General features: G+C 38.4%; 1 protein-coding gene across 3 annotated transcripts in view; it reads right to left on the bottom strand.

Annotated features, from left to right (window-relative positions):
* Positions 1 to 80: 80 nt before the first annotated feature.
* Positions 81 to 14,788, bottom strand: part of LOC122656586 (cleavage and polyadenylation specificity factor subunit 3-II) — a 45,157-nt gene continuing 30,449 nt past the window's right edge. Inside the window, exons 9-14 of one of the 3 annotated variants that reach the window (XM_043851178.1) lie at positions 13,914 to 13,983; positions 9,731 to 9,835; positions 3,299 to 3,440; positions 2,969 to 3,065; positions 653 to 1,178; positions 81 to 604 (exon numbers count right to left, since the gene is read on the bottom strand). In XM_043851178.1, the coding sequence (XP_043707113.1) occupies positions 282 to 604; positions 653 to 1,178; positions 2,969 to 3,065; positions 3,299 to 3,440; positions 9,731 to 9,835; positions 13,914 to 13,983 (1,263 nt within the window). In that variant the 3' untranslated portion in view covers positions 81 to 281. Of the gene's footprint in view, positions 1,179 to 2,968; positions 3,066 to 3,298; positions 3,441 to 9,730; positions 9,836 to 13,913; positions 13,984 to 14,788 lie in introns of all 3 variants that reach the window. The other 2 variants (XM_043851177.1, XM_043851175.1) reach the window with 2 other exon arrangements.

Raw genomic sequence — 14,788 nt, 5'->3', positions numbered from 1 at the left:
ATAAAAAAAAAATGCTAAAATGCTGTTTGGATGCAATGCTTAATTGAGAGGGTAATCCCAGAAGACATCACCTCTGTAAGCAATCAAGAACCAAAATCCATGATATTTTAATTTCCAGTGAATCAATGTAGATATGACATCAGTAGAAATCCTACTCTTGCCAAGTCGCTGTCCAACTTGAATTTACTTGTTTAGAATCAGCAACGAGAGATTCTAGCAAAGAGACTTCTGGGCTGCAGTCGACCAATATTGTTACTAAATGAGGTTTATCAAACCATGAGTCAGCTACTTGGTTGTCCTTGAGAGGCAGTTGAATCGCAATCCCTCATCACTGAAATGACTCTCCATGCCAGCTTTTCATCACTTACCAACCAACTGCAGCAAAAGTATATAGCCGCTGATTCATCATGTACTTCCGCCTTGAACTTGTAAGGGCAGCTGGCATTCGAACAGACGGAAACACGGAATGACTCCAATTGTAGATGGTCAGGAAACTGTTGGATGTTGCTCCCTTCAGAAAGTGTATGGGAAAGTTTTAACAATAAAAGGTGAAGCCAAGAACATTGATCAAAAGATGGCAACATTTTTGTTGAGGAAGAAGGATCTGTATTTTTGGCCAATGAACTTGATAAGGCACCTGACCGTAGGGAATCCCCAATCGATAATGATGATTGATTGCTAAGTTCATGTGATCTAAAATGTTCAAGACTGCTCATATTTACAGGGCAACAGTATGCAAACTGAACTTTGTTTTCAACCATTCCCAATATTGGGAACAGTTCAGTCTGGTGCACAGCCCTCACTTTCTTTGTTTTCTCCATAACAAGGATCCCTTCACCCACCTTTTCATCCCTTACATGTGGCAATGGCAGGCTCTTGATATCGGTGTAGTTACCTTCTTGACTGCCTTTGAAGAGCTGAGGATTTGGTTTCAAGCAATTCCGAATAAACGTGGGTGTAGCATCTATTTTCACATATGTAGTTGAAGGAATACACACGGTTTCATTATTTGCTGGATCATAACACTCGATTCCAAATTCAGTCCGGATTCTCCCTTTCAAGGTTGCCATTTTAGGCTTTTCACCATGTACAAGTATTACATGCTTTGGGGAGAGAAATTTGACCAGATCCATAATCCCTTTGGCATCCGTGTGAGGACTAAAAGACATCTGATGAATCTATCAATACAAAAAATTTGTTTAGAAAAATTATACCAGCCGCACCACTGAAAACGGAAATGTTAGTCACTTAAATGGAAGGAAACAATAACTACAGATTTCAAAGATGAACATTGTTTTCTGGAGTGATGGTGAAACAAGTGCAATCGACATACCACAAGATTATTATTCAATTATAACAAAACAAGTGCAATTGACATACCATAAAAGTATTATTCAATTATAACAAACATAATACATGTGAAGTAAACATTAATTTTTTGTAGCACAAAGCATCAACTACGTTACCCAGGTTATAACTACGATCCGATCAAGCTAATGTGGAAATTATAGTAGCAAGAAGATTATATCAACTAGCCAGAGAGGTGAAGTGCAAAAATAAAATGAAACTTGCCTTGATCATTTAGGAAAGGGCCAAGCTATCTCTTGTTCTCATTGTCAGTATTTCTATCTTATATGTGACTCCTTGGGATTTTAATTGATAGGGTGGATGTCTAATAGAAACTTAGTTATGTTCTATGTGGATGTCTAATAGAGATTTTCACTTAAAAACAAAAACTGACTTCAAAATCTGACTTCAACCCCTAAATACCAGCAACCAGTATTAATGAGGAATGTTGGGATGGCTGGGCCATTACCCCGCTTTGATTGTTGGGGTGCAGGCCAGGATGAGAAAAACATTCAGTGTCCCCCCCCCTCCACTTCCTTTCCAATTTTTTTGTTTCTAACACTCCTCCTTGTTAATTGCCCCTCCTCCACCCCCACCCCAAAAATAATAAAATAAAATGAGCATATCCATCATATGAAAACACTGGAGATGAAGTGTAGATACTCAACTAATGCAGTTGATGGTTTAATGTTGACATTAAGGACCAAGTGACCATCACAGTTCTAGTGCACAAAAGCAAAACTTATTCTTATTACAGATCATTTATATGCATTCCAATTTTTTAATCCATAAGGTCTATTTGATTGACCACAGAAGCTAGCAACTAATTGTAGAAGTGACATACAAAAAAAAATTCTATGTTCTATTGTAAATGTGTATGTGCATAGCAAAATATGCAAAAGGGATGATAAAGTAATGATAGATTAACTAATTCACTCATGCATGTTTATTTACCTATTAATTAGCTTTTTCATGCATGGAGTCTGAAATGCATCATTTACGCTTTCTTTTTTGGTCAGCAAAAAAGAATTTTATCAGGCGAAGCATAAAAGAGAAGCCAAGACGCAAAGGCCCACATCAGGAAAGCAGGGCCACCTTAAAACACAAAGTTACGAGGGTTGGTCTAGATGTAAACATTTGCATCTTTTCTCCAAAATTTCTAGGTTTTCTCATCAAAGCTGTAGTTATATAGTACATGGAAAATCCCTTTTATAATGAGGAATGCACCTTAGCTGGAGACCGACTATGTTCTGCCCAGTCTCTCAGATGTTCCATCATTTCCATGAGAGAGAGAGGACTTTGCTTTCCATAAAGTAAACACAACTTAATAGATTGGAATTGCATTCCCAAGTCTTAACTCTATGAGTGCTATAAAAGATAAAGAAAGTTCCAAGCGTGGTATGGGGCTCCCAAGTTCCGTTTAAGGTACTTATATTTCTTTATTTGAAATGCAATGTTAGACCTTGGTACTTTCCAGGTTATATACAAACTACCTTTTTAAACAAAGAAGCACAAACATATGGTTACTTTTAATCAAAGAAAAAAATAATCAATGTAAAATGAGGGAAAAAAAATTACACTCCACATGTACCACATGTGAATTGAAGGGGGAAATACGAACCTGGCATCTCACATCAATTTGTGTGTCCTTATCCAGATCAATTTTTGTGGGTTTACCTGACATCAACTTATGTCCTATTGTTCCAGCCAAACAATACCTGGGAAAAAGTATAGTAATAGTGAAGACTCGTCTGAAAATGATAATCAGTTCTGCACAAAAGTTTCCTTTTCTTGTTTTTCCCCTTCCCCTGTCAGGGATCTATGGTGTCAATTCGACCTTTTCAGAGAAAGGAAAAAACGGAAAATAATTTCAAAAGAAACTTCCAATAAGTCACATTTTGGTACTGAAAAAACACAGAATTTTGATCAGCAAAAAAAATAAAGAGTGTACCCAGGCAGTGCAACAAGATTCATCTCAGAGGGAGCCCACTGCTTGAAAACCTCAAGGGAAAAACCACCACTGATCATCCCAGGTGTAGCAAAGAGAACACAAGGTCCAGGAGCATTTATTAAAGAACGGTCAAAACTGCAAACTACAACATCCAATCAAAGTTATCAACTATTTTCTTTCCCAATGCAGCAAAGTCAGCAATACGAACAAACGTATTCTTAACATCTTAGCATCAAACATCTTTAAAGATAATCATCTAAACCATTTCATATAGAGTCGATTGGAGACAGAAGATCCATGTAGACCGACCCCTTTTTGTTGGGAATAAGGTTGAGTTGAGTTTTTCTAAACCATTTTATGACCCAATCTTTCATATACCACTTTGGTTAATATTCCAATTGCAGCAGACACTTCAAACACACATAATATTTCCAGCAGCTTACAAGATTATCCAAGTCAGAGCGCTAAAACATCCTAATTTTGAGCCCAAATATCAACAAACCATGAATTCACATTGACCCCCACAGCAATTAATAATGACTAATGAATCTTTTTTCTCTACAGGTACTGGATATTAATTAATTAAATCTTTGCATAATAAGTGGCATTGTATATCCACACACACGATAGTAACCTTTAAATCACTTCGACAATATTCGTGGGTCTTGTATTATTCTAAATGACATAAATTTTTGTTGATATAGCATGTAGACAAAAAAAAAAGCATTGATTGCAATTAATATATTGGTAAGGGTCTTTTTGTACACCTCACCACCCCCTAAAAATAATAAATTAGGAGAGATAATTCATGACGTTTAGAAAAAAAATATACATTGATTGCAATTAATAAATTGGTAAGGGTCTTTCTGAACACCTCGACCCATAGAAATAATAAATGAGGGGTGATAATGCATGATGTTTAGACACAGAAAAGGGCAAAACAAAATGAAATCTAGGGTTTATAGTGAAATTAAGGTCAGTATTTTAGGGCGATGAAAAGCTAATATTGATTAGCATTTTCTAAGGTTTGAAGATGTAATTATGGGCTGGAATAGATCCTGTGATAAGCCAGATAATAGAAAACAGAAAAAATCAACCCACAGAGTTAGGTACATTAGGGGGAAGATCCCTGTGAAGCCACCAAAGTATTGTGGAATTCCATCCTCATACCATGAATCCACATGACTGTAGAAATTGGGAGTATAACCTTGCTCAATGCTTCAATTCAATGAGTTGAATAATAGTGACGAAGAGAAATACCTAGGAATACCCTAGGTTTTGAGGAAATCCAACATCACACCGTGGATACTCATGGCAAAAGAAATTTGGACTGTAACTATCCAGAAAATTTAAATCTATGTGTCACGATTGGGGGTTTGTCCAACGTGATATAGTTGGTTTATATCTTTAGTTTCCTTTATATCTTCCTAGTTAGTCTAGTACTGAAGTTAGAGTTAAACTAGGATACTAGGATTTCTATTCCTATTCCTGTTATACTTCAGTTTGATTAATATAAATAAGGGGGCTGGCAGTGGATCATTCTGAATCTATCACACAGTTCTCCCATTCTCTCATCTCTCATCTTCTTCAGATTCTGGTTGGTATACTGGTAGTTTGAGTTTTCATTACATGGTATCAGAGCGAAGAAGAATAAGAAAAAAAAAAAAAAAGAATTCTGTTCTTTCGAAGAAAAAAATTGCAATTAAAAAATATTTGCTAGTGTTCTGGTTGTGCTATTGTTTCTTGGGTTTTCTGATTCAGAAGTTGCTGGCCAGATCGTCGTTGATCAATTCTCTGGTGTCGATCTTGTTGCTCGTACAACTAGGGTTGTGCTGTTTTGTTGGTGTCTACCCCTGTTTCGTAAGGAAGAAAAGACCTTTCTCCTTCCGCTGCAACTCCTTCTGGTTGAAGAGATAATCCTCTGGTATGGTTGTCAGTTCCTGATTCCAGACTTAACCATGGTTTCGAATCGATTTGCTGCAACCACTTTTCCGCCTCGACTTGCGAGGTTTATCCCCTTTGTTACCGTCGCTGGTTCGATTGCCGAACGCCTCTTTACCCATTAATCGATTTGCTGCAACCAGTCTTCCACCTCGGCTTGCGAGTTTTATCCCCTCTGTTACCAACTTACCGTTACTAGTTCGATCTTCTCGATTTGATGGAATTTGCGATTGCTGGTAACTTCTCATATTCATTACTGTTACCGTCACTGATTTTCGATTGCAAGGTTGAAGACAACTGTGTGTTGTTTTCCTTAAATCTTTTGTTGTCTCTATCTTTATATTGAGAAAATTACTGTCCCTTCCCCTTGATTATGCCTTAATGACAGTCCCTTCCCCTGTATATTGAATGATGACTCTCCTCTCCCTTAAAATCGAAAGATTCTATCAACAGTACCCATTCCATGAAAAAACGATGTTAAGTGATGACATCAGCCTTAATATATTCATTTAAACCCAAAAATACCATTATATAGTGTGATATTCCAAGATTACCCTCCCTAAGTAAAATGAAGAACCCATGTGATTGAGGCTGAGATTCGCCGACTGAAGACTGTCCCTTTAGAAGGCCGATCAGGGCCAGGTCCTGCCCCCGGGTCAAGCCCATTCATGGGCTACATCCCCATCCAAGCTGGAGCAGTAGCAGGAACATCAGCTTCTTCTAGTGGTTGGTGGTGGTATTGGAGTTGCTGGCTCTTCCACATCTACGAGCACCACTTCCAGTACCAGCCCTCGACCACCAAGACTCGTTGACGCTTCCCTTGCCATCTCCACCAAATCCAACTAAAACCCATCTAATCGATCCGCCCCTCTCGTCGATCCTTCCAAGAACAAACAACAACAGCAACAGCAGCTTTCAATTGCTACCACCACCACAACCATCAAGTGATCATCAAAGACAGACACACGAAGGTCGACAGACGAGGTTGCCGCATCTGCATGCCGGCCACTTGCGCTGCTATGGTTTTCCAATTGACGAAAGAATTGGGTCATAAATCCGAAGGCGAAACCATCGAGTGGCTTTTACAGCAAGCAGAGCCTGCCATCATCGCCGCTACTAGCAATATCTCTACCCTTAACGTCTCTCTACGCAGCAGTGGCTCCACCCTCTCAGCCGCACCTTTTAAATCCGTTCCTCATTCCCTTCCATGGCGCATTAGCCCTCGCCCACCATCCCCACCACTACGACGAAAGCGACACCGGTCGGAGGTTCATCACCGGTGGAGAGATGCTAGGTTTTCATCCTCAACAACAGCATATATTGACTGGGGATGAAGCTCTGCCTAGCGGTAGTGGTGGTGGTGCCGGTGGTTTTGGGGGAGATTCTTCTGATAGCTATTTGAGAAAACATTTTAGAGAAGATCTATTTAAGGAGGAAGCAAAGTCGCAGCAGGAGACTGGCAAACGACGCAGGTTGATATGCATACCGAATTCATTCTTCCTTTCTTACTTTCTTGGTGTCTATAATGGGTCTGTAAAGGCAATAAATTCTCTGGAATGAGGCTTAGATTGCAAGAAAAGATTTGGTGACAATGGATAGATTGGAGAAGAGAAAACGGAAAAAGAGAAAAACCCTTTCTTTATTAGGATTTCTCTTCTAAGTGGCATATTTATATGGTTTTGGGTGGTGTTTAAACAGCACCTTGCGTTGACCCTTTCCTGAACCAGAACCGGGGGGGGGGGTGTGAGAGGAAAAGGGGATCAAAATGTCCCATCAATAAAGTGAGGGCTTTCCGGACCTTCCTCCTTTCAGCACGACCCTCAAAAAGCCTTTTTCAATAAGCCCCTTAGGGAGCAGGGCCCCTTTCTGATAACGAAGGAAACGATATAATCTCAATTTTACGACAAATCTGCTCCGATGGCTGGCCACGACTGTTTCTTCTTTCTCTTTTTTGTTTTTCTGCAATTGTGCTGTTAGGTGAGGGGAGTTCAAGCATAGAGACGGAGGGAAAGATCACTACCGAGTCTCCTTAGCGGCAGCCATGGAGTTTGGAGGTTTGAGTTGGTTTTCACATTAGAAAACAGAGAAGATGAGAGATGAAGGAGAAGGAGATGATTCGATTGGTTCAACCATGGTGGAGGAGAAGAAGTTGGGGATTTGGTGGCTACGGTAGTTAGATGGGTTTGGCCATTGGTTGCAGGAAGAAGAAAAAAAAAAGTAAGAGGTTAGAGATGAGGGAATTATTGTCTTTTTCATTATATTTCTAACACCGTCAGTCAATCTGGGTACGGTTGATAGAATCTTTTGATTTTAGGGGAGGGAAGAGTCATTATTCAATGTGCAGGGGAAGGGGCTGTCATTAAGGCATAATTGAGGGGAGGGGACAGTAATTCTCTCCTTTATATTTCATCGAATCCATAACTACCCCCTCCTATTCTTTATTTTGTTTCTCTGCTAAGAATACCCCTTTTTTGTCTATTTTGAAGACACCTAACGTATTTGGCCTTCCCCACGAAGTCATCATTACCTTTTCTTAAGTTTCCATATTTACCCCTCTTTACCTGTAATCACTTCATATCCCAACTTTTATTTTGCTTCCAAGTTTACCCTGTGGCTTGGATCATGTTTAAAAGTGGATTTAATGTAGTCCTAGATAGGTAGGAGACATACTAGGAGCCAAACAACAGGACCAAACAGCCAAAGGGGTTGCTGGTTCGATTGGACAACACTAGGATTTAGGTTAATTCTAGGGTTTAGGAGGGGAATTTGGGAATGGGTCTTATATAGTTTTAATATGCAGGTCTAGGGGGTTATTATGGGATAAAAATAATAGGATTTGGTTAAGTTTGAAAAATCTGCAGAATTAGGTTTAGGGTTTCGGGTTTTAGTTTTTAGATTCTAGGCTGAAACTAGGGTTTTAAGATGGGAGTTTGGACTCAGGTTTCTGGTCAAGTTTTCCAATGAGGGGGAAGAACACTCGATCAGAATATGGAGGGGAATTGATGGGCAGAAGTCACTGATCTGGGAATCCTAGGGTTTTGGGGTTTTAGAGGGATGAGGGGATTACGGTTTAGAGTTGTAAGTTGAGGCTGAGATGGCAGTCAAGTGGAGGGTCTGCTGTGAGGGGGTTGTGTTTAAAGTTTTGAAGGGCTTGACTGTGAAATTTGGGCTGGACAGACTCTACATGGAGTTAGGGTTATAGGGGACGATTAGGGTAAGCTGGAGGAAGAAGAGGATTGTTAAATAGCAGAAACTATAAAATATTCACTGGGTTTTGTAGATCTGCAGCAACAATAAGCTTGAATGAAGAAGAAAAAGAACCTCCCGGTACTGGACAGACGCAAGGAATCGTGAGAGTCCACTCACCCTAGCACTTTGAGATCCACAAGGCAACAGTCACACAAAGGGAGCAATGGCAGCAGCAGCAAAGGCAGCAAAGCAACGAAATATTTTTTCAAAATAAACTGTGGGGGAGCCTCTCCCATGATTCTCTTATTAATAAGGGCCTAAGGGCCAAAACAGAATACAATTCAAACTCTCCTTCATCAATCATGGATGGGAGTAGCTAGATTAAAATAACTTAAACTTAAAAAGAAAAGACTCATCTACCCCTAATAACTTGAGACAACTTAAAACAACTTAAATAAAAGATACCCTAGGAACCAATAAGAATAAAACAATCTCAGCCAATAGGATTAAGTCCTTAAGGCTGCTAAAAAAAACTAAGTAGAGAACTGAAATAAACTATCCTCAGGCTCCTACTAAAACCCTAGGTCTAGGGTGGCTTCCTCAATTCGAGGAGGCTTGGATCTACATCAGGATTTCAACCAAATTACAGCCAGGCCATTCCTTTTCCAACATTGAAATATTTACAATCCTACCACCAGCCCCTTCACTATATTTACTATTTTTCCACTAAGCTCTTGATTTAATTCTTATCTTACTTGGGTGGTCCCATTAGTGTGGTAAGAGTTAAAGAAATTGCCATTGAGCTTATATATTTACCATATTATTTATTTGGTGGGCCCAATCATATCAATTTCGGATTCCAAGTTTTGAAGATTGGCACTTGCATGATAATTATTTGCTACCGTCGTTTGTTTACTAGTGTACGGGAAGAAGAATAATGAGGATCTGTTGAGGGTAAATTTGGAAATTTATTGAACTTTGATTAATCTGGTTAATGTTATCTTGGTTTAGTACTTCAAACATAATATGTGAAACTTTGGGTATCTTAGCTGTAATTTTTGGAAAGATTAGGTATCTTAGGTGACATTTACCCTAAAATTTATGAAGTTGAACTTAAATGACACATACTCTTAAGGGATTATTCATTAGAAACATATGAGCCTCCAGTCATAGGATGAAAGAATTCATGAAGTCATGCTTCAGAAATTGTAATTATAATTCCCAAAAATAACTATACAAATGCTGGTTACATATGAAACAACTGATGTTGCCTCTAACAGAGCAGAAAGATAATAGGAATACCATGTTTGAAGTCAAAAGCATTGCGTGTTGCATATGTATCTTTGATTTTTTGGCTGGTCCATCCAATAAGCATCTTATAATACATATTAGCTTGTATAGTTAAACCTGAAAGATGCCATGGCACACAAATCAGAGTTCAGTGACATTAACATTCAGATTATCAGCACAATCTACTAAAAATTTACAAAAGCAAGATTTGAAGAGCATGTAGAAGTTTCAATTTTGAAAATATGAAAGTAAAAATATGTTGCAGCAAAAGGACTTCACACATTGAAGGATATTCCAGAAATTTCTGCATTTAGTTATAAACTTATATTGGTGCAACCCAGGTTCGAAAACCCCGTTTGAATTACCATGGGCCAACCCAAAGATATTTAGCCAAATTATATCGATGCAAACTAGGTTCGAAAACCTCGTTTGAATTACCATGGGCCAATCCAAAGAAATTTAGCCCCATTTATAAGGAAGTAATGAAAATCTGGTAATTAATCAAAAATTTCAAGGGCCACTTAGTAGATGAGTAAAACAAAGGATATAAGAGGGATTTGCAATTATTTAACAGGGACAAACTTGGAAGAAATGATAAAATAAGGACAAAAGAGAATAAAGATAGAAGGGCGGGGTAATATGGGAAAGAAGGGAATAAGGGGGTAGTAGTTTATATCGTAGGTGGGTTGTCTCCTACGTGATGCAGTTAGATCACCTAAATAGGCTTATATTGGGTTGGTGATGCAGATTCATCACCAAACTGGTCTTTTTTGCTTAGGAATATGTCTAGGGTTGAGTTATCTACATGTTGGGCCTTTGATCCCATGGGTTTCCTATGTAATAGACCACTTTTATGAGCCTAAATATGGGTAATTAGGTTGCATACGGGATTAGTTGTTTTAGTTCCATACCCAGTTTTATTTTGGTGTTTAGTTCATAAATTGAACTGGTTCAACCAATGGTTCAATTTAAGCGATTTTAGTAGTTTTCTTTTAAGTGTTTAGTGGGGCTGGATTAGGACTCTGTTTGAGTCTATTTCAATTTCCTAGTCAATTTAACTTAACTAATAGGTTAAGGATTGGGTTAGGCCTTTCCTTTTTAGTGTAGGAGTCTATTTTTGAGTCTTTTATATAAGGTCGTACGGAGGCAAGTATTGAACATGTATTTGGATATTAATGAAAAGCTTTTGCCGCTCTTCTTCTCCATTGAAGATTTTTGTCATGTGTTTGATCAAGGCTGGTGGGATCGATGTTTGATCCGATTGACGCCTTGCGGTGAGAAGACCATGAAGTTCGTTTATGGGATTGGTGTTTGATCCAATCGACACCTTGCGGTGTGAAGCCCTGGGTGGTTCTTTTGAAGCTCTACATTCAAGTTCTAGTTCAAGATTAGATTTTTATTCAAGAATCTCATTCAAACAAGCTGCTGTCCAGGAAATTCTGCAACTATAGTAAGTTTAAATCATCCCCAACCCCTACCATTCCTCTTCTATCCTTTTATGCACCCAAACCCTAGTTTCCCCCCTTTTTGTTTTCAATATTCCCAAGACCTAAACATCACCCAGCCATAACCACCCATCAATTCTGTTTCATCTTTGGATCGAACCATCTCCTCACCCATTGGGAAACTCGATCCAAACCTGGTCCTCATCCAACCATCCTAAACCCTAAAAATCCATCTTTTCCTCTTTTCAAAAACCCGAAACCCTAACCCTAACCCTAACCTTGCTGCTGATTCTAATTAACAAGCCTAGACTTGTTGATTAGACAGTCATAGTTCATATCAATAGACAGTCATAGACTCACAATATTTTATTGTTGGGACATGGAAGACTATGGTGTCTATGACATATGCATTGTTCACTATACTTGGGTGTCTATTTAATATGCATTGTTCACTCACTGTAATTTGTAGTCTTCTACTTCAAGTCCTCAAATAATTATTCAACATTATGTGTCTTCATCCATTATTGCATAATTTACTTGTTTTATTTGCCTATTGTGTCTCATAGCTCAACACCCAAAATACCCTTATTACAAAAACTCTTAACACTACATACCCGATCTCAATTCCGGTTCAGAAATCTTCAGTCGACAGTACCTCAAGTCATATCTTGTTATCATATTCTGGTTCTGTTGTTTGGTTGTTATAGTCCTAGTACAAGTGGGATTGGTTTCTTGTTGCTTTGAAGGCTATTCTATATCTGACATATATGTTTATTCTCAAAGTAATGACCTAGATTGATTTTCTGCTGGGTACATTGAATCTGTAATCTGACCATTGGATCTACCTGAGTTTTCAGCAACTGTTATACCCCTATTAAGGGATCACTTGATCAGCCCTATATGTTGATCTGGTTTTATGTGATTTCTCTCAAATCTAGATATTTCACTCTGTTATCGATCCTGTTTGGTACTGGTTTTATATCTAAATCACAACCACATTACCCCCCCCCTCTTTGAATAAGTGATTGAGAACTTGATTTGTTACAATGCTTCTCTCTTCTTGAAAAAAGTAAAACCATAAAGAAAGGGTTCACAAGTAACCATTTGAACCCATAGTAGTATGCATAAAAGTTCCACATGTGAAAGCCATAGGTGAAAGAATATGCAAACATACATGATACAATGATATTAAATAATCACAACTCTAAGCAATAAGCATTTTCGTTAAATAGAACATAGTTGTCACGGCGGCATGGCGGTCCAAGGCGGTGGAGGCCTGTCTAAGCGCTTAAGCGGTAAAGGCGGTCTAGTGTTAGTTTTCCCCTCCCCCCCCCCTCCCAAAACACTCAATACATGATGGCATGATGCATCATAGTATCATACCTCATATCATTAAAAATTAAATTTAAGCCACCTCCAGCCATCAAAATGAAAAATCCATGATACATAAAAATTCAGAATAATTCAGACATCATAATGTACATAAACTAATAAACTATAAAGAATTTCATTACCCAAAAAAAAAGATTACAGATGTAGATGTATAATCCCATTAGTGACCATAATTCAGTGATTCATTCACTTATTCACCATTATTCCATTACAAATACAACAGAGAAGCAGCAGCAGCAGCAGGCAAAGAAGAACAAGAAGTAGTAGTTTATAAAAAAAAAAAAAGAACAGAGAAGAAGCAGGTAGCAGTAAATCAAGCATGCAAGCAAAAAAAACAGAGAAGCAGCAGCAGGTTAATGCGTCAAAGAGAAGAAGAAGCAGAGCAGCTATCCAAGCAAAAAGGAAAAAGAGAAGTAGCAGGCAGCAGCAGCATGCGTTACAAACAACAGAGAAGAAGAAGAGCAGTTAACCAAGCATTCAAGCAAAAAAAATCCAGAGAAGCAGCAGCAGGTTAGTGCGTTAAAGAGAAGAAGAAGCAGAAGAAGCAGAGCAGCTATCCAAGCAAAAAAGAAAAAAGAGAAGCAACAGCAGGCGATACCAAAAAAAAGAAAACAAAAATAGAGTAGAAGAAAAAGACGACTATGGAGTAGGGGCTACTAACTACTTACCTTGCCGGAGACGGAAAGATAGGAACTAGGAGGAAGCTTCGCGGCCTTCGTGACTTCGTCTGAGTCTAGTTGCCAGAATAGCAGTGCCGGAAAAGAGGAACTAGGAAGAAGCTTTGCCGCCTTCGTTTGCTCAGAGTCGCAGTCTTAGACTTCGCAGAGAGAAAATTGGTCGAGGGTTTTTTACTTTTTGAGAAGTTTTAGGTTTTTAGCTTTTAGGGATTTCAGTTTTGTATGATCCCATGTAGCAGCATTACACGAAATACTTGTACATCAACAAATAAAAAATAAAGAAACAGAATAAAGGAATAATGCATGAAAAAAAAAAAAACCACACAAGAGAGGTGGCCAACTTGACCAAATGGCGCACCAAGGCGTCGCTTTAACCGCCTTGGTGACGCCTAGTTGGTCAAGGCTCCCGCCTTTCGTGACTCTCATAAAGCGTACCATCGCTTATCACATAGATTCCCGCTGGGACGCCAAGGCGCCGCCTTGACAATTATGAAATAGAATGTATTAAGTTCTAGTGAAAGAGAAAAGTATAGGAGAATATACAAACATACCTTCCAATTTCTATGTAATAAACATGGTAAGAAATCTAGCATGTAGTAATTTAAAATTTGTTTTAAATATCATCTCAACTACTCAATCCTCTTTGAAAATTGTAAAAGAGAAAAGTAGCAAATAGCAGACCTGCAGAGAAGTAAATAGGAATCTTTAGATTCATTCGCTCCCAGTAATCATCCAATAGTATACAGAGCTCCTAGTTCATAAAGGACAAGATTCTCAAAATTACATTGTGCAGTGATTCTTTTGTTACAAGAGGAAAACCAACTTCAAGAGAAAGACAACAATAGTATAAAAAATTATGCCTTCTATATATCATGGTACTAAATCTCGTTTCGTTTCGGTGTTTCGGTCTGACCGAAATTTCCGAGATACCGAAATTTCGTCGAAATATGGTATTTTTCTGTGGGTGTAAATTGTAAAATGCCAAAATGACCAAGATTTCCGAAATTTTCGAAACAAGAATACCGAAATTACCGAGATTTCCGAAATTTCCGAAACGAGATGACCGAAATTTCCGAAATATTGCACATGACCCTTTTAGTGACTTTTTCAATATCTCGCGATATATCGTGAGTCCATGATATTTCGTCGATATCTCACGAGATATCGTCGAAATATGGTATTTTTCCATTTCGGATTGGTATCGTATCTCGGACAGCTCGAGATATACGAAATTTTGCCGAAATTTCGCGTGATTTTGAACTATGCTATATATAATAGTTCAAATAAAAACTGTCAAGATTCTAGTACTAGTACGGCAGGGGTGTTTTTGTAATATTCTTGCTTATTAGGGTTTTATAAGTGTTATGTTAGTTATTAGGGTCTTTCAGAAATTGTATCTCTTTGTTTTCCCTTTCAATTGGTAGCAATAGGGGTTATTAAGGTTACGGGGAATTCTTTGTAAACAAAGAGGCATGAGGTAGAGAGCTTGTAACTCTTTTTCTCCATTGCTAATGAGGACTACTATCATCTCTCCATGGAAGTAGGTATCATGCTGA

The sequence above is a fragment of the Telopea speciosissima genome, chromosome 3, assembly GCF_018873765.1.
Source record: "Telopea speciosissima isolate NSW1024214 ecotype Mountain lineage chromosome 3, Tspe_v1, whole genome shotgun sequence".
Classification (NCBI taxonomy): domain Eukaryota; kingdom Viridiplantae; phylum Streptophyta; class Magnoliopsida; order Proteales; family Proteaceae; genus Telopea; species Telopea speciosissima.
The sequence above is the reverse complement of the archived record's forward strand: the minus strand, read 5'-3'. Positions and strand labels throughout refer to the sequence as shown.